The following is a 27,603-nucleotide window of genomic DNA, read 5'->3' on the forward strand; positions in this document are numbered from 1 at the left end:
ATCTTAGGAACACTTTTAGTTTTGCAAACATCCTCTTTCTCAGTTTGCAAAAATCTGTGTCTAGAGTCTGGGTACCTTCTAATGCCAGTCTTTGATAGCAATACAAAAATCAGAACTTTGGAAAGATAGGTGTGGATAAGTCATTCCTATGGAGTTAAGAATCCCTGAAGCATGCATCTGGAAGTGACAAGGACTCAGCTCTGTGTGACTCACAGTCTGGTGTGCATGGGAGAGGAACTTTGAGGGGAGGGTATTTCCACTGGGAACCATTTTAATATGATTTATGGAAGAACTGGGGTAACTCAGAGTCAACCACAGCTTTTCTCAATGGGCCATGAGTTAGGAAGTGAGTATGGCTGAGATAACAAGAATCTTTTGTTGGGGTGGAAGAGGTGGCACACCTGGCAGTGCTCAGGGCTTATTCCTGCCTCTGCGCTCAGAGGTCACTTCTGATGGTGCTCAGGGGACCATATAGGGTGCCAGGCATTGAACCAGGGTCAGCCACTTGCAAGGCAAGTGCCCTACCCACTGCACTATCACTCTGGCTCCTGAGATAGCAAGTGTCTAGAGAATCTTGAAGTGATAACAATACATAGCTAGGAGGGATAAAGACTGGGAATCTTTAGGCTGCTTATAGTTTACTGAGATCAAACAGGTTGTACTTGGAAACCTGTCTAAGGACCTCTGTGCTGTCTTGGTGTTTGTACGGGAGCAGGCACCAGCAGTATGTCCCCACACTAGATGGGAGCAAGAAGGAGGCACACTATCAGCATCAGACCCACTTTATATATTTTTAAAATTTTTTAAATTAATTTATTTATTGAGTCACTGTGAGATCAAGTTACGATGCTTTCATGATTGGGTTTCAGTTATACAATTTTCCAGCACCCATGCCTTCACCAGTGTACATTTCCCACCACCAAAATATCCCATGTCCCTCCTGCCACCCCCGTCTTCAGCCTGCCTCTATGGCAGGCACTTTTCTCCCCTCCCTCCTTTCCTCTCTCCCTCCCCCCGTTTCTCTGTCTTTCTCCCCCACACACACACTTTTGCACAATGGAATACTCTACAGCTGTTAGAAAAAATGAAGTTATGAAACTTACTTGTGAATGGATGGAGGACATGGGAAGGATATCATGCTGAGTGAAATAAGTCAAAGGAGGACAGATATAGAATGACTGCACCCATTTGTGGGATATAAAAATACACACACACACACACATAGTATAAGACGAACATCCATAGACAGTAGAAACAAGAGTCAGGAAGAATGGTCCATGGTTGGAAGCATACCTCAAGGGCTAGGGGAGAGGGCAGATAGAGAAGGGACCGTTAGGGATTGCTCTGGATGGGAGATGCGTGCTGAAAGTGGGTAAAGGACCAAACGTGATGGTCTCTCCATATCGGTATTGCAGACCCACTTTAAAGCATGGCGAGGGCTGCAGAGATGGTGCCAAGAGCTGGGGCGCATGCTGTGCATGTGGAAGCCTCTGGCTTGATCCTTGTCACCACATGTCCTTCAGCACTGCAGGGAACAATCTCCAGAAGACCCAACCAGAAGTAGCCCCCTAAGAAGCAACGGGTATGGCCCAAGAACAAGTAAATAAATAAATGAGCATGTCTAAGGGGAGTCCAAACTAAACAGCAACTCTCAGCTGAGCCCCTGGATCAATGCTGACAAGCCCGGCTGGGAGGTAATCAGGGGGAGCTTGTTTCAATGAAACTGGTAATATCTCCTTGGAGAAAGCGCTCGTGTGTGCATGGCTTGATGGATCATTGCTGTTTTCACTTTGTACATAATAAACCTGGCCTTTCTGCCCCAGACCTCTTGGAGGCTCCTTGGTGCTTACAGAATTCTACCAGAGCTGCCAGCTCTCTGTTTCCAGCCCCGGTCATGCCCAAATGCCGGGCTACCCTGCTCTCTCTTGAATGTGCTACATCTCCACTTCCTTCCCACCAACAACCTCTGCCTTTAGTCTCTGGGCTCAGTTCCTTCTCACTGAGGCTGACGAGGTAGCTGCTAGCAGTAGCGTGTGGCTCACCTCCAGGTCATGCTCGGAACCTTCCGTGGCAGCTTTCCCAGAGGCTGGAGGGATGAGCTGCCCTTCCCCCTTCCCGTGGACAACCCTGCTTCCCTCCCATTTGGGGGGACCGAGGAACTGCTCTTGGCTGGCAGTTTCAGCAGCTCAGCCCCGCCCACACTGCTGGGGGGAAGGATTCGAAGATCGACAGGATTGTTTCCAGTGATCTGCAATAGTCTTGCTTTCCCCATGGTTATTCATCACCTCCCGGATGGAGATTAGTCCTGGCAGGGATATCCCTGAGTGTGTACCACTCATCATGGGAGGAGGAGAGGGGCCGGCACCCACAGAGCACCCGTGTGTTCGGGGCCTGAGTGTCAGGGCACCCCACCTGCAGAACCCTTCAGACCACCTTAACTGTTGGGGCCATGTCTATGAATAATTTTTCATTCCATGTGTATCTCCTAATCAACTTCTCTTCCCATCAAGCCTGACCATAGGTCAAATATTATCTGTGAAATTATGCCTGCTGGCAGACACTTGTTACCCTGATGCACCATGAGCTATATACATAAAACGAGTATAATATTTTTAAGTTTGTTTTTGGTTTTTTTTTAACTTCATGTCTTCTGACGGGGCCAGATAACTCAAAAGGCTAGGGTGCATGTTTGGCATATGTGAGTCCCCAAGTTCCCTAGCACTGCATTGCCCCTCAGAGCACTGCTAGGGTGACTCTGATGGCCCCCAGAGAACCACCCATCCTGGTTGGGTATCACTGGACCCCCCTGAGCACTCTTTGGGAGACACAAAAATAAGGCCCTGTGGCAGCTACCAGAGGTATGAGTAACAATCTGGGTTATTTTACTTTTGAGTGGGTAGGGCATTCGCCTTGCACACGGCCGACCCGGTTTCGATTCCTCCACCCCTCTTGGAGAGCCCGGCAAGCTACCGAGAGTATCCCGCCCACACAGCAGAGCCTGGCAAGCTACCCGTGGTGTATTCTATATGCCAAAAACAGTAACAACAAGTCTCACAATGGAGATGTTACTGGTGCTCGCTCGAGCAAATCGATGAACAATGGGGTGACAATGACAGTGACTTTACTTTTATTTTGGAGTTTTTTGAATAATACTGGTGATACTCAGGTGTTACTCCTGGCTCTGTGCTCAGAAATTACTCCTGAAGTGCTCAAAAGACCATATGGGATGCTGGGGATTAAACCTGGGTCGGCCGCATGCAAGGCAAACAGCATACCTGCTGTGCTATCGCTCCAGCCCCTATAGTCTGGATGAGTTATTAATGTTCTGCTGAACCCCCATGAGTCAACCTGTATTCACCTTCAGGGCACAAGCATAATTTCTACTTTTCTGTAGGGGAAACAGAAACTGAGAGTTGAATAATGATGAGATGCAGAGTCTGGAAAGAACTCACTGTTGAGGGAATTGTCCACCATAGTTTCCGGTGTTTTGATGCACGTTAGATGCATGACCTCCTGCCCTGAGTTTATGGAACATTTGTGTTAGCCCTGAAGTGTGCAGTTCTCTGGCAGAACTAAGAAAGAAGGCCCATGAGATTTCTACAGAAATTGTGATTCCATGAAAGATTTTGAAGAGATAAGTAAGACTGATATTTTTCACGATGTAGAGTGATTTTGAAAGACCAGAGAGGGGATTCGGTAGGCCAGAGCAAACATTTATATTTTGCATGTAGGGGACCTGAGTTCGATCCCTGATGCTACCTGGTCCCCTGAGCATCACCAGGAGTGACCCCCCACCCAACCATGAGCACAGAACTGGGAGTTGCCCCTGTGGAGTACCATGTGTGGTCCACTAAACGAAGTAAACAAAGAAATAATTTTGGATCCTCAAGTATTTTTTCAGGGGCTGAAGCAATAGTACAGCCGGGAGGGCGGGGTGTTTGCCTTGCACACGGCAGACCCGGGTTCAATTCCCAGCATCCCATATGGTCCCCAGAGCATTGCCAGGAGTAATTCCTGAGTGCAAAGCCAGATGAAACCCCTGTGCATCGCTGGGTGTGACCCAAAAAGCCAATCATCATCATCATCATAATAATTTTTTCAGTTGGCTTCCATTGACATTTATCACTAACGTGTATTCCAAAATTACAAACTAAGACTGCTTGGGCTAAGGACTAATTTCTCCTGATAAATACTGGATTGTCAAAATAAGATTGTGCAGAATGAGCACAGGGCTGAGAATATTTTTGTGTTGGGGACTGCGACTCCCCAGCTCTTCTGGAGGCCTCTCCCAGCAATACTCTGCCCAGCGGGGTGGGCCTGGCTGGTGATCGGGGCGGGTGATGCCGAGCTGCTCATGCTTGCGGGGCTGGCGACCACTGGCCTACAGCCAAAGCACTAGGGGACATGGGTGCAGGGCCTCCAGCATGCAAAGTTGCTCTCCCTCCCTCTGACCCCTCTCCAGGACGAGGGTTTGAATCCAGAGCCCTGAGCACTGTAGCCACCCCCACTCCCCTCGCCTGTCTCTCTGCCAGGCAAGCAGATCCCCTGTGGAGGGGCAGCCTGTACCCCCTCACTGCAGCCTTCTCCTCTCTCTCCCACAGTCCAACCTGGGCTTCATGGCCCTGGTGCTGAGCACGCTGCACACCCTCACCTACGGCTGGACGCGCGCCTTCGAGGAGAGCCGCTACAAGTTCTACCTGCCTCCCACCTTCACCCTCACGCTGCTGGTGCCCTGCGTGGTCATCCTGGCCAAAGGCCTCTTCCTCCTGCCCTGTGTCGGCCGCAGACTCTCCAAGATCCGGAGGGGCTGGGAGAAGGACGGAGCCGTGCAGCTCACAGTGCCCATGAACCACACCCTGGCTGAGAAGACGAGCCACGTGTGAGTGCCAGAGCCCCGGCCTGGAAAACGGACCCGGGGGGCAACGTGCCCAGAGCGCTCGGGGCTTCTTTACATGCTTGTGCTGTCTGGAGTGACTCCGTGAGGATGAGTGGATGAGACCGCCCAATCCCTAGCGCCCACCAATGTACACGCTAATATGCAGAATGACACCCCCATGTATGTTCATATGTATTTTATATAGGCAACAGAATTTGCAATTATACTCATTTAGCTAAGCACTTGAGTCCCTGAGATTGAAAAGCGAGTTCCGGGTGCTGGAAAAACAGCTCGTGCTTTGGGGAGGTTTGCAGAAATGCACACACTTCCGCACAGAAAGGCAGAGAGAGGTTGAGATGCTGTCATTGGCACACCCCACTCTTCTCTGGCCACTCCCCTAAGCTTTTGCAGATTTGCAGAGCTGTAAGGAGCAGGCAGCTGTGCCTGGAGCCTTATTGGGGTGACGGGGTTAAGGAGTAGCCAGTGAGGGGGGGGGGCGGGGTAGGGGGGGGCAGCTCCTCCTGATCCTCCCCTGAGAGCTGCAAGAGGGAACCAAGGTGCTGGGATGCGTCTGCTGTCCACGCCCAGCAGAAGCCAGTCAGGGGCCTGGTCTTGGCCAGTAGGGGGGTATGAAATGGGCTTTGGAACTTGAGCTGCTGCCTCCACCTTTCCAGCCTCCCTGATGAGCTGAGGACTTTTGTTCCTGACAGTCAGGCATCCCCCACCCCCACCCCCGCCCCCGGCAGTGCGTCTCATCAATCTTTGTGCAGGGTGTGAAGTCGCAGCAGCTCGACAGCACTGCTAATGAGCACTCTCTGAGAACAAGTGTCCTGGCGCTCCACTTCCATCCCACAAGGACCCTTCCGGAAACCACCGTGCCTTCTCGCCTCGTCCTTAGTTCCACTGTCTCCCAGGAAAGCCCAGGACAGACCCTGTCCAAGGGAGGTGCAACAGGTGCCTGCCCATGCCCCATTTCGTGGCTCTTTTGGCCCCACACTGGTAGGGAGGGGGGAACTGCCTGGGGTCCACCGTGACTGCTCGACCTGCTTCTGATGTCCTCTGGCTCCTGGGACAGAGCACCTGCAGGAGGCATGCAGGAAGCCGCCGTGGCCAAGGGCCGCCCCGTGGGGAGGGTTCCGTGTCCAACGCCTGGACTGGGCTTTCCCACCAAAGCTGTAGATAAGACACAGCTGCTGCCCCGGAGCTGCAGCAGGACACATGTCCTGTGTCACCTGTCATCTCCCTGCTGATTCCCACTGAAACTGGTCTCTGGCCTAGTGGTTCTTAGCTAAACCCTCAACCCCAGCAGAAGCAGCGTGATTCAGAAACACACACACACACACACACACACACACACACACACACACAAAATCTTTTAAATCCCAAGGGGTGATGTGCTGATGCAGATCTCAGCGAGAGGCACATAGAGCAGGACTCTGAGTGGGGGTGCCAGTCACACCTGTTTCTTAGGGCTCTTACACTGGGGGTGTCTCAGGATGGAACAGAGTCAATGGGCTGGAGAGATAGTACAGGGGTTAAGGGCTTTGCCTTGCATGCAGCTGAGCCCCCAGTGCAATCTTGGGCACCACTGGGGGCAAACCAAGAGCACAGAGGCAAGGGTAGCCCCTGGGAACCACCAGGTGTGTGCCTCGCCCCTCCCCCGCCCCCAACCCTGAGCACATAATGAAGCCAGTGAAAACTGCCCTGCTCCCCAAGTGGGCTTCGTGAATTCGTGTCTGTGGAGCATGTTTCGGTCCGTCAGTGCAAAGAAGAAAAGGAGGGTTGAGTGCAAGACCCTCAGGTGGGACGGTGAGCTGTGAAGCTGCTGTTCGCTGCACACATTTTCTATCTGCATGCCAAGGCTGAGCGGCACAGACGGGGCCTCCTGAGGGGGACCTGAAGAGCCACTGCCAGAACCTTGGGGGCTCGGTGACAAGGAGGCAGCAGAGCAGCAGGAATTAGCTTTTGCTTAGCAAATGAGGACCCGTTGCCAGGACCCACCTGACCTGGCCGCCTCCATTCGATATCCGCTGCCCTCTTCTCCTCACCCCTGTTCCTGGGTCTTTATACCAAAGATGCTGGCACAGAGCCAGTCCAGTGCTCTCTATCCGCCTGCCTGACCCCTAGGGGAAAGCGTGCAGCCCGCGCTGGCCGGATGTTCTGCAAACTTGGCCTCGCACTGCTGTCCCCTGCGGCTACTCCTACCTCACCCAGCAGCTGGCCACATCATGCCCAAGCTGGCACCTCCCTCCGACCTGGTACAGTCCGTGCCTCTGGGTGCAAGCACACCTGAACCATTGTGCCCAGGAAACCTCCGTGCCTGGTCTGAAAGGTCAGCGTTTAAAACTTGATGCCAGAGAGTCCAGGTGTCTTGTTTTTAATCTTGTACTATCTATCTAAGGCAGAGAGAACTAACACCAACCCTCACGTGACTATCAGGCTTTTCTCTCTGTCCACCCCTGCCCACTAGAAGGTGCCAGGAGCCTTCTAACGCAGAGCTGGCTCCAAGGAAGGAAGCTTGGGGCGGAGCCCAAGAAGCTTCGGGTTTGAACTCTCTTCCATATGGCGCCAAAGGGACGAGCTTGTGAGGGGCTGGGGGAGAGCCAGGTGCTAAGGCAGGGTGGCAGGGAGTGGACAGGCCCACCAGGAGGGGCAGGGAACACTCCTGGAGGACAGAATTCATGCTGGGCCCGAGGCACAGTCTTGAGTGGAGGTTTGCCATGGTTTTGTGTCTTTCACACACTAGGTTTTCCCAAACTGCAGGGCTGGCCTGAGGGGCCGAACCAGGCAAGTAAGGCTTGTTAGGCCAGCGCTAACCACTGGGAACCCCTTACACCCCCTAACAAATACTTTCAAATGCTCTGTATTTTTAATTTCAAAAATGACATAGTCTAGTTATGCATGTAGTGTTTTAATGAATGAAAAGTCTGGAGTATAAAGTAGAAATAAAGATAATTGACACTAAAATGTATATAATACTAACATGGATAATAATGACTAAGCTCATGGTTAATTATATAATCAGAATGATACAGTATTTATATAAGTCATTTGAATAGTAAATAAGTAGATTTTTTAGAGAATATAGTGACTCAATTAAATAATGTTTACCTTTTATAATTGACATTTTAAAGACTAGAGGTGTGTGTGTGTGCGTGTGTGTGTGTGTGTGTGTGTGTGTGTGTGTGTGTGTGTTTGAAATAGTGTTGAAGGGTTGAAGGTTAGGAGAAGTCAAGGTGTGTGAAAAAACAACACTGGCCCCTAGGGATTATGTTAGGACTGGGACTGAGTGAGACTTCAAGAAAAAGGAGACTTATTCACTTATTCTGGATAATTCTGTTGAGACTTGGCTGTGAAGTGGGGGAGAGGATAGTTAAGTAGAGAGATCGGGCCATAGAAGGGATGAAACATGGTCTTTTAGTTATGGTTCTGAGCTAATATGTTTTATATGTTTCTGGGAAGAAAATAATAGCAAGAACAAGGATGTTTGAAAATCACACACATACACACACACACACACATACACGGAGACAGACAGATTATGTATATAAATGAGACTCAAAGGCTGAAGGCTGTGGGGAGGTGAGGTTCATGGCACAGTTGACTTTGGAGAGGAAAGGGCTGAACTTGCTCGTCGTAATGTTCGTTTTGGTGCTTTGACGTGTAAGACACTGACATCTCTCTTTCTAGGTGGGGTGGAGGGCTCCAGGGTAGCAGGGGTTAGTCAATGCCATCTACTGAGAGCTACAGAGAAGGAAGGAGGTTTGACTTTGAGACCTAAAGGGGGAGAAGAAGTATTTAACAATTATTAAAAACAATTGTCAGAGAGAGTGGAAAGGAACACAGCATGGCTAGCAACCAGCAGACAAACACACGAGAACTTGTTGATGACATTTGTCTAAGACAAAATACTTGGACTGTGTGTAGTGGAGTTTTTGTTCAGTTAAATGCTGTTTCCCCAGCAATTTCTGTAATTATTCCAGATAGTTCTTCTTGGGTTCAGCTTGATCTCTAATAGTTACCCAATTCTTTGGCCTTATTTTTATTATCTGTGTTCAGAAATGAACAGCTCCAAATGGAACCCTGAATGCACTTAGCAACCAAAAAGCCTGCACTGCCAACCCACCCAGAAAGTGAATAATCATCCTTTGTTTGTGGAGTGTTAATTTCATTTATTGGACCAGAAACCCAGCTTTTTTTAATCATTTTTAGAGCATACTGTACCTAATTTTGAAATTTTTATTTTTCCCACCAGTGAGAACTTTCCCGCAACTAGATGATTCATTAGGGTGGTTCATTAGGGCCTCCATTTCCTGTAGAAACCTTCCTCTACAAAGTAACTCAGTCTTGGACAAACAGACTTTGCTTTTTCAATTTTTTATATCCCTATAGATTAACTACCTGTTGTTTCATTAAAGATTGCATTGCAACTATTCCAGCATTGGTGACGATTGCTATAAAAAAAAATTCCTGTTACATAATTCTATGTGAATTAAATCCAGGACCAGCTCTAAGGACTCTGGAATTTCTTTTTGAGTCACACCCGGCGATGCACAGGGGTTACTCCTGGCTCATGCACTCAGAAAATACTCCTGGTGGTGCTTGGGGGACCTTATGGGATGCTGGGAATCGAACCCGGGTCGGCCACATGCAAGGCAGATGCCCTACCCGCTGTGCTATTGCTCCAGCCCGAAGTCTGGAATTTCTTATGATAAATGTTAATTTTTTAAAAAGGAGTTTTAAAAAAGGATTTAAAGACTAAATATATGTTTTATTTATTTCTACGTTAAAATATATCTTTTAAGTTCTGTGGAACTTTTGGGAGGTAAGTCAATCCAGTGGGGTAGACAATAAATGGGAGCACACATGTATGTACCAGTATCACTGTAGCACTGTCATCCCGTTGTTCATCAATTTGCTTGAGCGGGCACCAGTAACATCTCCATTGTGAGACTTGTTGTTGCTGTTTTTAGCATATTGAATACGCCACAGGTAGCTTGCCAGGCTCTGCTGTGCGGGCAAGATACTCTGAGAAAACAAGCACAATAAAGCTTTCCTTCCTGGCAGGAGAAAACTCAAATCCTTTCTGGAGAAAAGCATTCTCAGTTCAAATCAATCCATTGGGACATGAACATGAACACACTATAAATGAGAATTAGCAAAAATACACGGATTTCAAACACAGCTCCAAGGACTTCAAACAATAGAACTAACAATGTAAGATAACAGTATACTAAATGGATGAATGGAATGTGGCTCAGCGTGTGTGAGCCTCTGGATTTGATCCCTGACACTTGGAAAATATATGCACACTAAATGTAAAACATTTTTAATTGAGTGAAAAATAAGTAAGCAATAAGACACAGAAGAGATGAAGTATAATGAAAGAACTTTCAGAAATAAAAGAAAAATTGTTGGTTGCAAAACCAAAATTAAGTTTATCAATATATTAGAGAAAATTAATGAATTCTAAAATGCAGCTCAAGAATTAGAGTGTAAATCAAAAATTTAGAAATAGAAAATAGAGGAGTTAAAAGATATAGAGGTTAAAATAAAAGAATATAAGATATAGATAGCTAGAGTTCCAGAAAGCATTGAGGAGAGGCAGATATTAGAAAGGCAAAAAATACTGGAAATCAAATAAAGCAGACAGTATAATGCATAATACCAAACTGGAAAAGAAATTAAAAAATTAAAACCATGCTTAGACACACAGCAAAAAAATTCTCAGGCAAGAGGGAAACTGGGGACACTGGTGTCAGAAAATGTACACTGGTGAAGGGATGGGTGTTGGAACATTGTATGACTGAACTCAATCATAAACAACTTTGTTACTGTGTATCTTGTAGTGATTCAGTGAAAAAAAAAAGAAGAAAATCTTTAAAGCAGTACGAAGAAAAAAATGACAGGTAACCTAAAATTTTGAAATAACAATAGATGAAAATATCAATGGAAGTTATATTTGATGGAAATCAGAAAATAGTAATCTGCTATCTTCATAGTACAAAGAAGAAATCATTGTCAAATTAGAATTATGAACCCAGCAAAACTAATTTTCACAAAAGAGGATAAAATAAGGCTATTTTAGATATGCAGAAATTTCTCTCTCTCTCTCTCTCTCTCTCTGTGTGTGTGTGTGTGTGTGTGTGTGTGTGTGTGTGTGTGTGTGTGTGTAGTCGGGAATTGAATCAAGAGTCTCACACAACCAAGGCAAGTGCTTTACCACTGAACCACATGCTCAATCCCCAGATACACACAAATTTAGGGTTTGTCAATAATTGTTATCTAAAGAGCTTCTAGAAAATATACTTCAGATAGAAGGCAACAATCCCACAGTGGGTTTTTAAAAAAATAATCAAGAAGAAATAGTGAGCAAAGACATGGTGACCATGAGGATAAATCTCAGTCTACCTTGTCTGTGTAAGAGGGCCTGTGTAATAGTACAATGGATAGGGTTCTTGCCTTCCACGTGAACAACAGGATTCAGTCTCTGGCACCACATATATCCCGAAACCGCAAGGAGTGATCTCTGGCATAGCCACAAAAAAAATAAGTAAATAATAAAAGTTTAAAACCATAATCTTGTCTATTGAAATAATAACATCAATTTACATGGGACTTTTACAAAAGGACATATTGAAAGACTGGACAAAAAGAGAAAGAAAAAATTGAGATAAATTGTTCTGGGACTCATATTTGGGGATAGGGACAAAATATGGAAAAATTTAGATTTCATCAAGTGAGAAAACATCAAGGGTAGAAAAAAAGCTGAAAATACAACAAATCCTCATCAGGGGAAAAGTGAAATAGGAAAAAGTAAATTTTAATGTTTAAAAAATCAAGAAAAGGAAATTCACATAAAAGACAAGACATAGCAAAAACTAAAAATAAATAGGTGTTAGAAACAAATTCACATTTACCAATAACTGCAATTCTATTAACTCTTTTTTGTTTTTGGCTTTTTGGGTCACACCCAGCAATGCACTGGGGTTACTCCTGGCTCTGCACTCAAGAATTACTCCTGTCGGTGCTCGGGGTACCATATGGGATGCTGGGAATCGAATCCGAGTCGGCCACGTGCAAGGCAAATCTGCTGTACTATTGCTCCAGCCTCTCTATTAACTCTTGAGTCAAAAGAAGGATAATTAGGTTTTTTACTATGGTTGCATTCTACTTATAAGCAGCATATCTAGAAGTTACAGAGATAGTATTGTGGGTAAGGTGCTTGCCTGGACACAACCAACCCAGGCTCGATCCCCAGTACTGCGTATGGTCCCCCACGCCTGCCAGAAGTGATCTCTGAGCACAGAGCCAGGAGTAAGCCTTGAGTGCAGCCAAGTATGGACAACACTGACTCCTCCATTAAGCAAAAAAAGAAAGTTGAGGCACCTAGATTGTTTTATATATATATATATATATATACATATATATATACAAAACATATACTTTCTGACAAAGGATATTAGAGATAAAGAGAATATACAGCAGTAAAAAGAAAGTTTAAATATTTAAAACTATGTGTATTTATTAATAGTTTCAAAATACATAAAACCAAAAAAGTGGAAGAAATAATGAATCTATCCATCATACTGGGAGGTTGCAACAAATGTGTGTATGTATTTATGCATAACAACACAACAAGCTTGCTAGAAGAAGGAAGTTATAGTCAAGAAAATAAAATAAAACATATTGAACCATAAAGCAAATTTCAACACATTTTCTAAAGTTTCATACAGATTACATTTTCCAAACATGGTACAAAAATGTTTGATATAAAACAAATGGGACTGGAGCGATAGTACTGCAGGTTGGGCATTTGCCTTGCATGTCGCCGACCTGGGTTCAATCACTGGCATCCCTTATGGTCCCCCAAACACTGCCAGGAGTAATTCCGAGTTCAGAGCCAGGAGTAACCCCTGAGCATTGCTGGGTGTGACCAAAAAAGCAAAATAAGTAAATAAGGAGTATATTCAAAGGAGTATATTTTAAATGCCCATATACTTTGAAATTTACAATATCTGTATATTTTTAATGAGGCATTAACAAAGAGAAAACTATACATTTTTTTTTGGCTTTTTAGGTCACACCTGGAGATGCTCAGGGGTTCTCCTGGCTCTGCACTCAGGAATTACTCCTGGCGGTTCTCAGGGGACCATATGGGATGCTGGAAATCAAACCCAGGTCGTCCGCATGCAAGGCAAATGCCCTATAACTGTGTTATTGCTCCAACCTTACAAAGAGAAAACTATAAAATAATTTTTAGTTATAACTGCTTGGTACAATCTCCATATCAAAATTTTTTGATCATTGTAAAGAATATTACTTAAAAGTAAAACAGCAGTCTTAATAAGAATTAGTGTACCAAGGGAAACCCAAAAACCTAAGAAGATTTTTGGGTTTAGAGTGTAAGAGTAGAAATTAATGAAATAAAAATAAAGACACTCTAAAGAAGATTGACAAACCCAAGGTTAGTTTTTTATTAAGACTAATGAAATATATAGATGTTTATCAAGACTGATTATTTTCTTTTTCTTCAAAGGGAAAACAAATAATTTCAGGTGTAAAATAAGACAAGAAAGATTAAAATGTTAAAGGTAAGAGAATACTACAAGCAAACTAATGTGATTAAATTGGAAAACTTGGAATGGACAACTTACCAAAATTGATCAAGAAAACAGAAAGTCTAAATATTCACAGTCATCAAATAAATTACATTAGTGGCTTAAAATCCACCCCCCAAACCCAAGGCCCAGATGGTTTAAAAGCAAAATTCGACTAAACTTTCAAGGAACAAATAATTCCATCTTATATAAATCCTCTTCCAAAAATTATTTAGAAAAATTGACTCTTCTGCAAATCATTCCAAGAGAAAACAAGAGACAAAAAAAAGAACTTTTTTCTTTTTTTTTCATTCAAAAGACCAGAACTGTCTTTTGACTGAGAAAGGAAAATTCCAGGCAACCTCACCCTTGAACATGAATGCAAAAATTCTAAAAGAATATATTCACAAACTTAATCTTGTGATACATAAAAATATTCATCATGACTAAGTTGGACTTACTCCAAGAACTTTAGTATAGTTTCAACATAAGAAACCATATATCACTCACTATATTAAAAGTTTGATGATCTAAAATAGATATAGAAAAAGCAAATGATAAACCTCAATACCCATTCATAACATTTTAATCTGTTAACTAAATAAGAATAGAAGGAAACTCACTTGAGCTGACAAAAATAATCAAAAACTTACAGCAGAGGGGCTGGAGTGATAACACAGCGGGTAGGGTGTTTGCCTTGCATGCACGCGGTGGACTCTGGTTCGATTCCCAGCATCCCATATGGTCCCCCGAGCAGCGCCAGGGGTAATTCCTGAGTGCAGGAGCTAGGAGTAACCCCTGTGCATCTCCAGGTGTGACCCAAAAAGAAAAAAAAAACTTACAGCAGAGAGGCTGGGTTGGGGTTATGGTTTAGTGGCAAATATTATTCTCGATGGTCAAAGCCAATTTAAGTTCACTTAAGGGCAGAAGAGAAAATACAGGGTTAAAGTGCTTGCCTTGCTGATCACCTGCGTTGTTTGTTTTTAAATCACCTAGTATGCACAAGAGTTACTTCTAGTTCTGCACTCAGGATCACTCCTGGTGGTGCTCAGAGGGCCATAGAGGACAGCCTGCAAGACTAGCACCCTACTCGGTGTACTATCTCCCTAGCCCCTTATATTTAAGATTGTACCCAATGCAAAAGAAGAAAATAATAAAACAAATAAATGGCATATGTATTATAGGAAAGAAAGGAGTTATTTACCAGCAACTATACTGAAGTTCCTGTTATTATTTATATACAGCATATCACTTCTGGTAGAAAGAATTGTATAAAATCCTTATAAATAAAAGAGATTAGCAATTTTTCATTATGTCCAAAAGTTAATTAAAACCATGTCTGGAAAACCAAAGAAAGCACAAGAATGATGTATCAAAAAAAAAAAAAGAATGATGTATCAGAGAGTATCAATAAAGAGACAGAAATCCACCACATGGCCTGATCTTGTACTTTTCTACTTCCAGAACTATGAGAAAATAAATTTGTTAGTCATGACACACATTCTCTGGTATTTGTTATAGAAGTCTTAGGTGACTACAAACATGGAGGCAAGAATGCATAAAGATGTTTGATTTAAAGTGCTTAAAGATAAAACCAGTCAACAAAGAATTCCATAGCCAACAAAACTATTCCTGAAAAATGAAAGGACCAGAGAGATAGTACAGAGGGTAGAGCACTTGCCTTGCACACAGCTAACCAAGGTTTGATCCCCAGAGCCCCATATGTTCTCCCAAGCCCTGCCAGAAGTGGTCCTTGAGCTTGAAATATTGAATATAATCAAAGTAAAGTGAAAGTAAAGTGAAATTTGCCAGTTACACATGCGGGGTGGGGGGCTGCAGAGGTGGGGGGGAGAGGGGAGGTATACTGTGATTCTTGGTGGTGGAATATGTGCACTGGTGAAGGGATGGGTGTTCTAGCATTGTATAACTGAGACTTAAACCTGAAAGCTTTGTAACTTTCCACATGGTGATTCAATAAAAGAATAAATTTAAATAAATAAATAAATAAAATCTCTGACCCTGAAGCTGGAGCTATGGTGCAGAGGTTAAAGCACACATTCAGCCAACCCACATATGGAACCACATATGGCCTGTTGAGCTCCCCTGAGAGTGGTCCCTGGGTGGGGCGCAAGAATAGCGTCCGAGCACTGCTAAGTGTGGCTCCAACTACCCCCAACAAAGAGAAGGAAAGAGAAAAACAAGTAAAGCATCTGATCCTCAAGGCAAATACCAAATGAAGAGACATATGCTTAAAAATCTATCACAAATTTTGGTAAGAAAGGCAAGTTACCTAGAGTGTCTCGCCCACATGGCAGAGCCTGGCAAGCTACCCATGCCATATTCAATATGCCAAAAACAGTAACAACAAGTCTCACAATGGAGACGTTACTGGTGCCCGCTGAAGCAAATTGATGAACAACAGGAGGACAGTGCAAGAACTAAGAAAACATGAACAATACACCATGAAAAGCAAACAAGCAAGGTAACAGAAACTGTTTTTGAAAAATAGCTAGATAAAAGATTTTTAGGAATCCCCAAACAAACAAAAAAGAAACAACATGAGCCCTGAGATGTAGGTGAGGTAGTACAGGGGATAATGCACTTACTCTGCATGTAGCTGGACTGCATGGCTCCGGAGCACTGGCTAGATACAGACCTGACCATCCCCAACACAGCATCGCCAGTCTAATCCCTGGCACTTCACCTGGTGCCCCAGGAACCGCCAAGGGTTGCTCCTGAGCAGAGGCAGGAGTACCCCACCCCCAGGTATGGCCCACCCATTGACACAAATTTTTTTAAAAAACGTTATATGTTCAAAATTGGAGTTAAATGAGCTGGCGAGTGTGCAGGGCTTTTGCACAGACTCCTATCAATCCCCAGCATTGTGAGTGGTCCCCGGACCATCACCAGGAGTAACCCAAGCTCCAACCCCCACCCCGTCCAATATTATAATAACCCCTCAGAATGAAGGGAAAATGAAGACATTCAGGGGAACAAGAGTAAGATGTTACCAGCAGACCTGACTTACATTATTTAACTAAGGGAAGTCCTTCAGACGGAATTAAACTCTTATTAACTCTTATTCCATAAAGAAATAACTGTAAAGATGACAGAAGCAGATATATGCATATATAACTATATTTGTTTTATTTTTGCGCTGTCTAAACTGACTTAAAATTGCACATAAAGGAAGAATTATGGGGGGGGGCCTCCTGCAGAGGGCAGTTAGACTAGATAAGGGACCACTATAACAGTAATAGTTGGAAGTGATCACTCTGGACTAGAACTGAGTGCTAAAAGTAGGTAAAGGGATATATATACGATAACCTTTCAGTACCTGTACTTCAAACAATAATGCTCAAAAGGAAAAAGAGGAGAGAGAGGAGAGACAGAGAGACAGAGAGAGAGAAATAGAGAAAGAAAGAGAGAGAAGTGACTGCCATTGGGGCAGATGGGGAAAAGGAGGAAGCAGGAGGGTCACTGGGGACAGTGGTGGTGGGAAACGTACACTGGTGAAGGGACGGGTGTTGGAACACTGCATGGCTGAAGCCCAATCATGAACAACATTGTAACTGTGTATCTCATGTTGATTCAATTAAAGAAATAAATTTTTTCACAATGGTCACTCGATACCTCTATTGTAAACCACAACACCCCAAAGGAGAGAGAACAAAAGGGAATGCCCTGCCACAGAGGCGGGATGGGGTGGAGGGATGGGGTGAGGGTGGTGGGAGGGATACTGGGATAATTGGTAGTGAAGAATGGGCACTGGTGGAAGGATGGGTACTTGATCATTGTATGACTGAGACACAAACATGAAAGTTTGTAAGTATGTAACTGTACCTCATGGTGATTCACTATTTAAAAAAAACTATGAATAAACAAATAAATAAATATTTTTTTAAAAGAGAATAAAATAATGTAAAACAAAAAGGAATAATTATGTATGTATCTATATTGATGGACTGGAGGGATAGGGATAGCACAGTGGATAGGGCATTTGCCTTGCACATGGCCAACCTGAGTTCGATTCCTCTGCCCCTCTCAGAGAGCCCAGCAAGCTACCGAGAGTATTGAGCCCACAGGGCAGAGCCTGGCAAGCTACCCATGGCATATTTGATATGCCAAAAACAGTAACAATAAGTTTCACAATGGAGACGTTACTGGTGCCCACTCGAGCAAATCGATGAACAACAGGACAACAGTGCTACAGTGCTAACCATCTATATTGATAGGCACATAATGTTTAATGACACAATTTGTGCCAAAGAAAATAGCACAAAGGAGAGAGGATAAATGGAATAATGTAGCATACTGATTCTAAATATTGATATAAGTCAATGTAATATAGAATGTTAATGGAATAAAGGACAAAAATCACATAATCATCTTGATAGGTATTTAAAAGTCACATGATAAAGCCCAAGGTACAGCATCAGCATTGTCAGGCCCAAACATTTACCCATCAGGCCTGGGGGTAGCCAGGCCAAGTATCCCCAGCAGTGACTCTAGGACTCCCATGCCTCTGGGGAACACACCCCCAAAAATACACAACAAATTAGTAATGAAGGGAATTTATTCGACCTAACATCCATAAAAAGCTAGCCAATATCTTGGTTAGCTAGGGGACTGGAGCGAGAGCACCGCAGGGTAGGGCGTTTGCCTTGTACACGGCAGACCCGGGTTCGATTCCTCCATCCCTCTCAGAGAGCCCAGCAAGCTACCGAGAATATCTCGCCCGCATGGCAGAGCCTGGCATGGCAGAGCCAGAGCGTGGTGTATTTGATATGCCAAAAACAGTAACAAGTCTCACAATGGAGATGTTACTGGTGCCCACTTGATCAAATCAATGAGCAACGGGATGACAGTGACAGTGAAAGTAAAAATATGAAGAAATTGAAACTCTCATACATACTGGAATGCCAAGCAGCTCCTCTACTTTGGAAAAGTTTGGCAGTACCCCAAAAAGTTAAACATAGAATACAGGAACAGAATTCAGTGGTTGGGTATGTGTTTTGCATGTGTGAGGCCCTGTGTTTGATCCCTGACACAAATAAATATAAGGTTAAACACACACTTATCATTTAACCCTGCAATAGCACTATCAAGATGAGAAGGAGGCCACGATGGAAAGAGGTTGAGAAACACTGTGCGGACTTCAGACTGGGTAAATAGGCTTACTCTCCAGGTCTGTGTCATGACTCACTGACATTGCACAATTACAAAATTGCCTAAGCATTTGTTTCTCGGAACATATCCTGTCATTAAGCAACACATGACTGTATATTCTCAACAGAATTCAGCATGTGTGTACAAAAACAGATGCACCAATATTTACTGTGGCATTATTCATAATCCCAAAAGAGTGGAAACCACCCAAAGTGTCCATCCACTGAAAAATGAATAAAACTTGGCATGATCAGACAATGGGCTATTACTCAACAATGGAAAAGCGTGAAGTTCTGACACGTGCTGCAACAGAGATAAACCCTTACAACATGCCAAGCGAGGGGCCAGAGAAACAATACAGTGGAGAAGGTGCTTCTCTTGCACATAGCTGACCCAGGTTCACCCCCCAGCACTCCATACAGTCTCCTAAGCACCGCTAGGAGTAGTCCCTGAGCACAGATCCAGGAGCAAGTTGAATACTGCCAGGTGGGACTCCAAAATAAAACAAAACAAAAACCATGATCACGCCGAGGGAAAGAAACCAAAGTCCATATTCCACAATGGGCAAATGCACAGGCAGAAAACAGATTAGGACTTTTCATGGTTGTTAAAGGCAAGGGAATAATGACTGGCTGGTAATACGGTATGAGTTTCATTTTCAAGGTGATGAGAGTGCTCTGGAATTGGGTATGTATTGGCAGTCATACAATGTTGCTAGATGATATACATCTTATAATTCTATAATCCAGAGATTTTATATATATACATATACATATGAGCATATGATTTACATTTTATAATCCTATAATCCAGAGATTTTATGTATATACATATGTGCATATATATACACATATGCATATTTATGTATATCAGAGACAAAGGAATCAGAATGTGACTTGATAAAAAGTACATGCTTTGCATGCATAAGATCTGGGTTCTTGTTCTGGAAAGAGGAGAGTTGTAGAGAGGAGAGGTGAAGAGGAAAAGGGAGGGGAGGGAAAGGGGTGGAATGGAGGGAAAGGGAGAGGAGAAGAGGGAAGGGGAGAGGAGAAGGGAAACATAAAAAGAGGAAAAAAGTGTAAAAGATAAACATATACAAAGATAGTTGTCTTCATTACTACTCAGGAAAATGCAAACAAACAAAAAGAGATCAAAATTTTCCACCTGGTAGGTACAGACACTTCAGAAGTCTGACAATACCGAATTCAGGCAAGCATGTTGGTTCAGCTGCGACTTGGACTGCTGAATCTAGTTAACAATTGTTGCAACTTTCTAAGGCAATTTAGCTCTCTCTTGTAATAGCAAGCATGTGCTACGGAAGGAGCCAGGGACCTCCCCGACAGTGTAGCACTGACCCTTGAACCACACAGATGTGAACTGATCGGATCCACTGATATGTAGATTATGGAGCACCCAAAACCCCTGATGCTGGTTAACTCCTCAGTTATACAACTCAAGGAGACCAAGGGCCACTCTGAGGGACATGGACTGCTTGGGTATCTGCAGGAGTAAGGCTGGTGGCAGGCGAAGGCGGTGTCCCAAAACCAGTCCTCCAGACTGCAGTTAAATCTGGAAGGACCCAAGTTGCAAACAAATTTTCTACTGAGCCTCTAATATGTCCCACATTCAACATCTATAAAGATATTCTGGGGGTGGGGGTGCACTGGGGTACAGGGGCAGCTCAGTTTAGAGCTCCTGACGTGCATGTGTGAGGCCTCAAGTTCCATTTCTGGCACTGCTCCACCTTGCTGAGTGCTGTCCCAGTAATGCCACTGGGATGTCCAGAATCACAAGGGTGCGATGACTGCAATAAGAGCAACAACAGAGGGAAGGGGGAAATCATCATGCAGATTCTCGCAAGGCAGCAAGGTTGATGGTGCAACTACCTTATCTTTCCAAATCCCCCATAAAGATCAATACACAGAGCAGCCAGGATTGCAAGATGAAGTGCACACGTGCAATGATGAGGACAGAGGAAGTGACACTGAAACCCAAGTGGGCACATGCACCTGCTAACCCCCAAACTCTGCAGCTGCATGAGGAAGCAACTGCCATGCAGACCTTCCAAAAAACAAACATCTGAGGAACCAAAAGGCACTACACAAAGATATCACCAGAGTGTCACAGGGAGGCTGCACATTGGGGGGGGGGTCAGCCTGAACCCCTCACAGGGAAACACAGGAGCTGAGTCTAACAGGTTCCACAAAGACTGTGCCCCAAAACTCTTAGAACTGAGCAGCCCTCACTCCCATCTGGACAAACTTCCACCTGAGGAAGGACCAGACATGCATGTGGAAAACAAAAAAGAAACTAAGAGAACCCAGATAAAGGTGGGGTGCAGAGCAGAGGCAGATCTCCTCCATCAGGAACAATCATTCTCAAATTCTCAACTAAGATCAGAAAGGAGGGCTAGCAAGGGAAGCCAGAACAAATCACAACTCCTCTCAGAGGTTCAAGAAATTGGCCAACTCGGGTTCGATTCCCAGCATTCCACACAGTCCCCCAAGTACTGCCAAGAGTTATTCCTGAGTGCAGAGCCAGAACCCCTGTGCATCGCCAGGTGTGACCCAAAAAGCAAAGAAAAAAAACCCAAACTCAAACCAAGAATCCAACATTATGTCAATCAAAGGATTAACAGATAAGAAGAGATAAGAAAATACCAAGAGATAAGATAAGAAGGTAAGAGTCACAGAGAGAGCACAGGAGTTAAGGTATGGCCGACCTGGTTAAATCTCTGGCCTCATAAAGTCTCCCAAGCATTGCCAGAAGTGACACCTGAGCTCAGAGCCATGAATAAGCCCTGAGCCCCATTAGACGTGTCCCAAGCCCCTCCCCGCAAAATAAAAGGTAATTAAAAGTATGTATCAGGGCTGGGAAGAGAGTACAGGCTTAAGGTGTGTGCATTGCCTGCTCCCAACCAGGTGGGGGCCCCAGATCCACACTCCTACTCCCAGCATCAGTGGGTATAGCCCTGCATCCTTGTCCAAAGCCGAGGCCATGGCATTGTCACTCACAAGCCTCCTCTCTGTCCTCTCCAGCAGGTGATTCCAGGCGACAGGTGACTGGCCGCCACCTTGCCTCACAGTTTGGCGGGCAGAGTGTGCTTCATTCTCATGCATTTATTCCTTGAACCACTAGCATCCACAGAGGGGGCTGACTGCAAGGGTGGGCAACAGGCTGGGGGTTGGGGCACCTCCATGCCTCCTCCTCCTCCTCCTCCTCCTCCTCCTCCTCCTCCTCCTCCTCCTCCTCCTCCTCCTCCTCCTCCTCCTCCTCCTCCTCCTCCGTGTGGCCTTCGCAAACTAGCCCTACAAAGTGTTGGTCTCAGGGAGGGGGTGCCATGATGGACAGGGTAAGGCCTCTGGGCTACCTCCCTCCCTGAGAGGATTAAGAGCAATGTATAGATGGCAGGGCTCCCTCCTAGGAGGGCTGATGGCACCAAAATGCTGATACAGCCCTGCACAATCAGACCACCAGCAAACCAACACACATGGGAAGGAGAGATTAAAGAAACCATTGGAATTTCATAGCACAGAACATGGTGAGAGCCGAGAGCCATCAACCCCGACAGAGGAAACATCCATTTCCCACCTCTGGAACCTCAAGGCTAAAGAAGGAAGGTGCATCTCGGGAGTTCTCCCTACACACTGTCTGCCTCCGAGTCTCTCTGTGTGGGTGAGCCCAGGGAATCTGTGAGTACAGACACCTGAAGGGGCCTTTCTCCACCCCAGCGGTGCTGAGAATGCCCCTCTCACCTGCAAGAGTGTTTGGGGGCCTCCTGGTAGGAGGTTTGGGCTCCTGAAAGATACTGGGGGTCAGCTCCCTCCCTCGATGCTTCAGGCTGGGTGCCAGAGGTGGTTCCAGCATGGGCCTTTGGGGGTGCAGGCTGTGGGCCTCCACCTGTTCCCCACAATCACTTTGGTTTACGTAACGTGGTTAGCAGGGGTGGCGCTGCGAGCTCACCCAGAGCTGCCTGCCATCCCTTCTCCCTGTGATCCCGGGCGAGTGGCCCAGGCTGGTGGCAGGGATCCTCCTCTCTCCTCCTTCTGTCGTTCTGTCACGCCTCCCTCCTGCTCCTACCTCGCCCCGCTCTCCTCTTGCTGCCCGGCTTTGGTGTTAGCAGCGTTTATGGAGTGTAGAGAATTTTTCCACTGATAAATGCCAGATTGCCAAACTCACAAAAATCAGCATCTGGGCTTTGACAAACAAGGACTGAATCTTGGGGACGGAGACTCCTCGCTAAGTCCCATTTGGCTGTGTGGTGAAATGACCAGACTCTCAGGGTGCAACTAGGACCTTCAGAGCTGGCTTTCATCTCACTCTTCCATGATAGGACTGCACAGAATAGGGACTTTTCTCCCTCTGAACAGGGTGTAAGGGGCAGGGGTAGTGGGGCGGGGGGTAATTCCCAGGAGCCTGCCATGATGCAGCAGCATTGCAGCTTGAGCTTCTGTGGGTCTCTCAGGCTTCATTACTGGACAACTAGGTGTCATGCAGAGTACATGCCCATCCAGCTGATGACAGAAGCCAGCCCTCGTTGGCTAGACACCTCAGTATCTATTTTTAAATAAATTTAAATGTCATTTTTGCAATGCCAGGTATTGAACCCAGGGCTTCACATAGGCAAGGCCAGTGCTCTATCACTGAGCTAGATTTCTGACCTAGGCAGGAGAATATTTAATCTGATAACACCCTATCCCCAGCACTAGCAGCAACACAATATAGACACTCTAACTTTATTGATAAGGAAAACGGAATTCAAGTAAATCTCAGAGTCATATAAACCTAAGCCTCTGCTATTAGCACTGTATCACCAGGCCCAAGGATGTCCCTCCCCCCAAAGACCTCAATGAGTCACTTGATTGGTATAATAATAATAATAATAATAATAATAATAATTTATGTACATATGTCTGTCTAGGGGCTACTCCTGGAAGTTCTCAGGGCTTACTCCTGGCTCTGTGCTCAGGGATCACTCCTACTAGTGCTCAGGAGACCACATGTGGTGCTGGGAGTAGAACTTGGGTCTAGTGCCTGCAAGGCAAGTGCCCTACTTAGTGTAGCACTTACTTAGCCCTCCAGCCTCATGGTTAGTCTAATAATTGATTTAGATACATGTTGTCAAATTACCTCTGCCCTAAACATACCATTCCATGTTTTTTCCTGCTGTTATTAAAGGGAAAAATCTTTATACATTAGATTGTGTTCATTTTGTACACCAGATCACTATTTCCAATCATTACAGCTAAAATATTTGTATGTTTGAAATAAATACAACAGAGTAAATTTTTTAAAAATACACAAAGGTATTTGGCTACAGAATCTTACCATTGATAATTTTCTAAAAGATTTAACCCATAATTTCCCAAATGAATGAATTTGAATTTAAATATTGCTTAGGGCCAGAGTGGTAGCACAGCGGGTAGGGTGTTTGCCTTGCATACAGCCAACCCAAGTTCGATCCCCAGCATCCCATATGGTCCCCTGAGCACCGCCAGAAGTAATTTCCTTGATGCAGACCCAGGAGTAACCCCTGAACATCACTGGGTGTGTGATCCAATAACCAAAACTAAATAAATAAAAATATTGCTTAGTAGCATAATGTAAAAACCCTCTAAAATGTTGGGCTTCTACTAGAACACTGGTCAGAGACCTTGTTTCTGAGCTGTAAGGAGGATACTGAGTACCTCTGGTCCAGGACGTACAGAAGATCGGGTAAATGCCTCCTTCTGTATCAAAAGCCCAGCGCATCCTCGTTAAACCTGAGAACACTCGCGGATTCCTCCTCAGGCTGCCTTCAACAAGGCAGATGCACTTGTTTGCCTCTTCTTCCTAAACGCTTAAAGATCAGTAATGTGGCCAAGTCCAAATCCCCTTCAGATACATGCATATATACATAATATAAATTATCTACAGTGCATAACATCATTTGAAAAGAATGACATAATAACTATCAGCTGACATTTTATTTAATGTGACAGCCTTCATCTCAGTGCAAAGTGACCTTATCTGCTTCCAAACGCCTTCCTTAGTTTTACTGCCAAAATCCCACACAGAAAGGAGAACTTTCCAGGGTCACAGGGCTCAGAGGGATTGCTTTGGGGACATACACAGATTCTGGGAGCTTTGCAAAAAGTCTCAGTAATAATTTTATGGGGAGGCCTCCTCCTAGGATCTGCCATTTCCTCTTTCTGTACCAACTTCTCATAGCAGGAGCCACATTTTCCCTGCCTTTTGCATCAAACCTCAATACCTAGCCAACTCAAATCAGCAAATCAGTTTTAAACAGGGACTGCCTAGTCAACACCATGCCAGGGCATGGACAGAATAGAAGAACAGGAGAAATTGTGCTTCCTGCTACGAGACACAGATAATCTCATTAGGCAATTTGGGCCCAGGTTGAGTTACCTGAATATTATTGCTGGTATCTGAATTTCTTAATGTAAGTTCCAGAAAGCCCAGGAACTTTCAGAGAAGCAGATGATGTAAAAGCAATAGGAAAAGCATATCTATCCACTCATACATAAATAAACAGGCCTATGCATTGATCAGGTCTTGAGACGTGTTGGGCTGCAGCCATGAGTAAGGCCCCGAGCTCAGTAAGAGCCCTGTTTGGTTAGGGGAAATCTACGTCTGAAAAAGGCAAAGCTGGGGTGCAGGCATGAAGCTCAGTAGTAGAGCACCTGCCTTGCATGTATGACGCTGAGAGTCTGGACCCCACATTGTTGAGTGTCATCCTGTACACACCATAAAGGGAACTTTTTTATAAAAAAAAAAAGTGGGGAGGAGGGGAAATGAAAAGGTTAAAAAAAAAGTCAGAAACTGAAGACATAGGGCACTTGTCTTGCGTGTAGCTGACCCCAGCACACATATGGACCCCCAAGTACTCCTAGGAGTGATTCCTGAACACAGAGTAACATTGAGAGCAGAGTCAGGAGTAACAGATGTGGCCCCAAAACAACAAACAACAAAAGTGATGTCTGTTATGTTGTAGCTTAGCATACTCTAACTGCCATAAGAGACTTACCAGGACCTAGTGAGGACCCGAGGAGACATAATTGAGTGTCCCAACCATGAAGTGGTTGGTGGAGGATCAGAAGGATCGTGGAGTAGTGATCCTTGACTTGGATCTCCCGAGACAAATGCCGGTCTGAAGGAGAGGGGATGGAACATTCCAGAACACAGCAAGAAACCTGAGGTATGTGTACAGAATAAAAAAATGAGGTAGGGGTTCAGAGGAAGTGCAAAAGAAAGATAGGTTGGGTGGCCAGAGCATAACCCCAAAAGCTCCCAAGGACTGGCAAAGGGTGTACTTCATCCCACAGGAAATAAGGGCCTTTCTATGGTTTTAAATGAAGAAGGATAGGAAGAATCCTGGCTGGCGGGCACCGCAAGCCGGAGAATGCTCCGGACCCCAGACGAGGCCAACAACACCGGGATGCCCCAGACGGAGAAGGTGCAGAGTCCCCGCCTTCTCCAGATGGAATCCCGGCGACACTGAGCTTCTACTAACACAGCTCCAGTATATGGGGACTCGGACTATTTATTTTCTAATTAAAAAAAAAAAAACCGCTCAGGAATGGCTCCTCCGCCCCTGAGCAGCCATGATCCCAGAGGTACACAAACCAATCTTGGAACACAACAGCTGCTGGCAGAAATACCTCTGGACTTAATTACTAAAATACCAGAATTCCAAAACTGCGCGACCGCTTTCATGGCTGAGCAACATCATATGTTCTTCATTATTAGCAATAGAAAACCAATGATCTAATGATGCCTTTCGGAAGATCTGATCGTTGGGGGGGAAATTCCAAATAAAAATATAATCAAAGTAAAGAGAGAGTAAAGTGAAAATCATCTGCCACACAGACAGGGTGGGGGGTGAGGGGGATACAGTGGGATTCTTGGTGGTGGAACATGTGCACTGGTGAAGGAATGGGTGCTGGATCATTGTATAACTGAGACTTGGTCCTGAAAGCTTTGTAACTGTTCTCACGATGATTCAATAAAAAAATTAAAAATAAATAAATAAAATATGGTGGAATTGTACCATAGGAAAAAATGAAGAAGGACATATTTATATTTTCATTCATCTTCCTTTTTATAGGGGACCTGGGGGAGGGGGTTTGGGGTCACACCTGACAGTGCTCAGGGGCTACTCCTGCTCTATGTTTAAGGGTCATTACTGGTGATGCTCAGGAGACCATATGCAGTGCCAACAATCAAAACAGGGTCAACTGCATACAAGGCAAGGACCATACCCACTGCACAATATCTCTGGTCCCAGGCTTGCAAATTTCATTTATTTTTTTGTTTTGTTGTTTGGGAGCCATACCTGGTGGTGCTCAGGGCTCACGGCCAGTGCTAAGGGAATCATATGCAGTATTTGGGACTAAAACCTGTTCAGCTACCTGCAAGGCAGGCATCTTACCCGTTGCACTCTCTCCAGCCTCAAGATGTGCATTGTTTTTGTTTGTTTTGCTTTTTCGGTCTCACACTCAGCGATGCTCAGGGGTAACTCATGGCTCTGTGCTCAGGAATTACTCCTGGCATACTTCGGGCATCATATAGGATGCCTGGGATTGAATACAGGTTGGCCGTGTGCAAGGTAACTGCCCTACCCGTTGTTCTACACTCCAGTCCCAAACGTGCATTTTTGAAAGCTCAGTGCAGCAGCAAACATGACGAATGCACTTGAAGGACAGAAGCCTGCAGGTCAGGACAGCAGGTGGTAGGGAGGCTCAATGGTCAACAGGAGAAATGACAGGGCCCAAACAGGGGCAGGAGCTCTGCAAAGAGAAGGGAAGGCATTTTGGGGGGGGGCTCACACCTGGCAATGCACAGGGGTTACTCCTGGCTCTGCACTCAGGAATTACTCTTGACAGTGCTCATATGGGATGCTGGGATTCAAACCCAGGTCGGCTGGATGCAAGGCAAATGCCCTACTCGCTGTGCTAT

At 45.0% G+C, this 27,603-nt stretch overlaps 1 protein-coding gene across 2 annotated transcripts in view; it reads left to right on the top strand.

Annotated features, from left to right (window-relative positions):
- Positions 1-15,280, top strand: part of STEAP3 (STEAP3 metalloreductase) — a 58,619-nt gene extending 43,339 nt beyond the window's left edge. Inside the window, exons 5-6 of one of the 2 annotated variants that reach the window (XM_055123428.1) lie at positions 4,602-4,879; positions 14,473-15,280. In XM_055123428.1, coding sequence (XP_054979403.1) covers positions 4,602-4,879; positions 14,473-14,494 — 300 coding nt within the window. In that variant the 3' untranslated portion in view covers positions 14,495-15,280. Of the gene's footprint in view, positions 1-4,601; positions 5,348-14,472 lie in introns of those variants that run through there. The other variant, XM_004608159.2, reaches the window with a different exon arrangement.
- The last annotated feature ends 12,323 nt before the right edge of the window (positions 15,281-27,603 follow it).

Source organism: Sorex araneus, chromosome X (genome assembly GCF_027595985.1).
Source record: "Sorex araneus isolate mSorAra2 chromosome X, mSorAra2.pri, whole genome shotgun sequence".
Taxonomy (NCBI): Eukaryota; Metazoa; Chordata; class Mammalia; order Eulipotyphla; family Soricidae; genus Sorex; species Sorex araneus.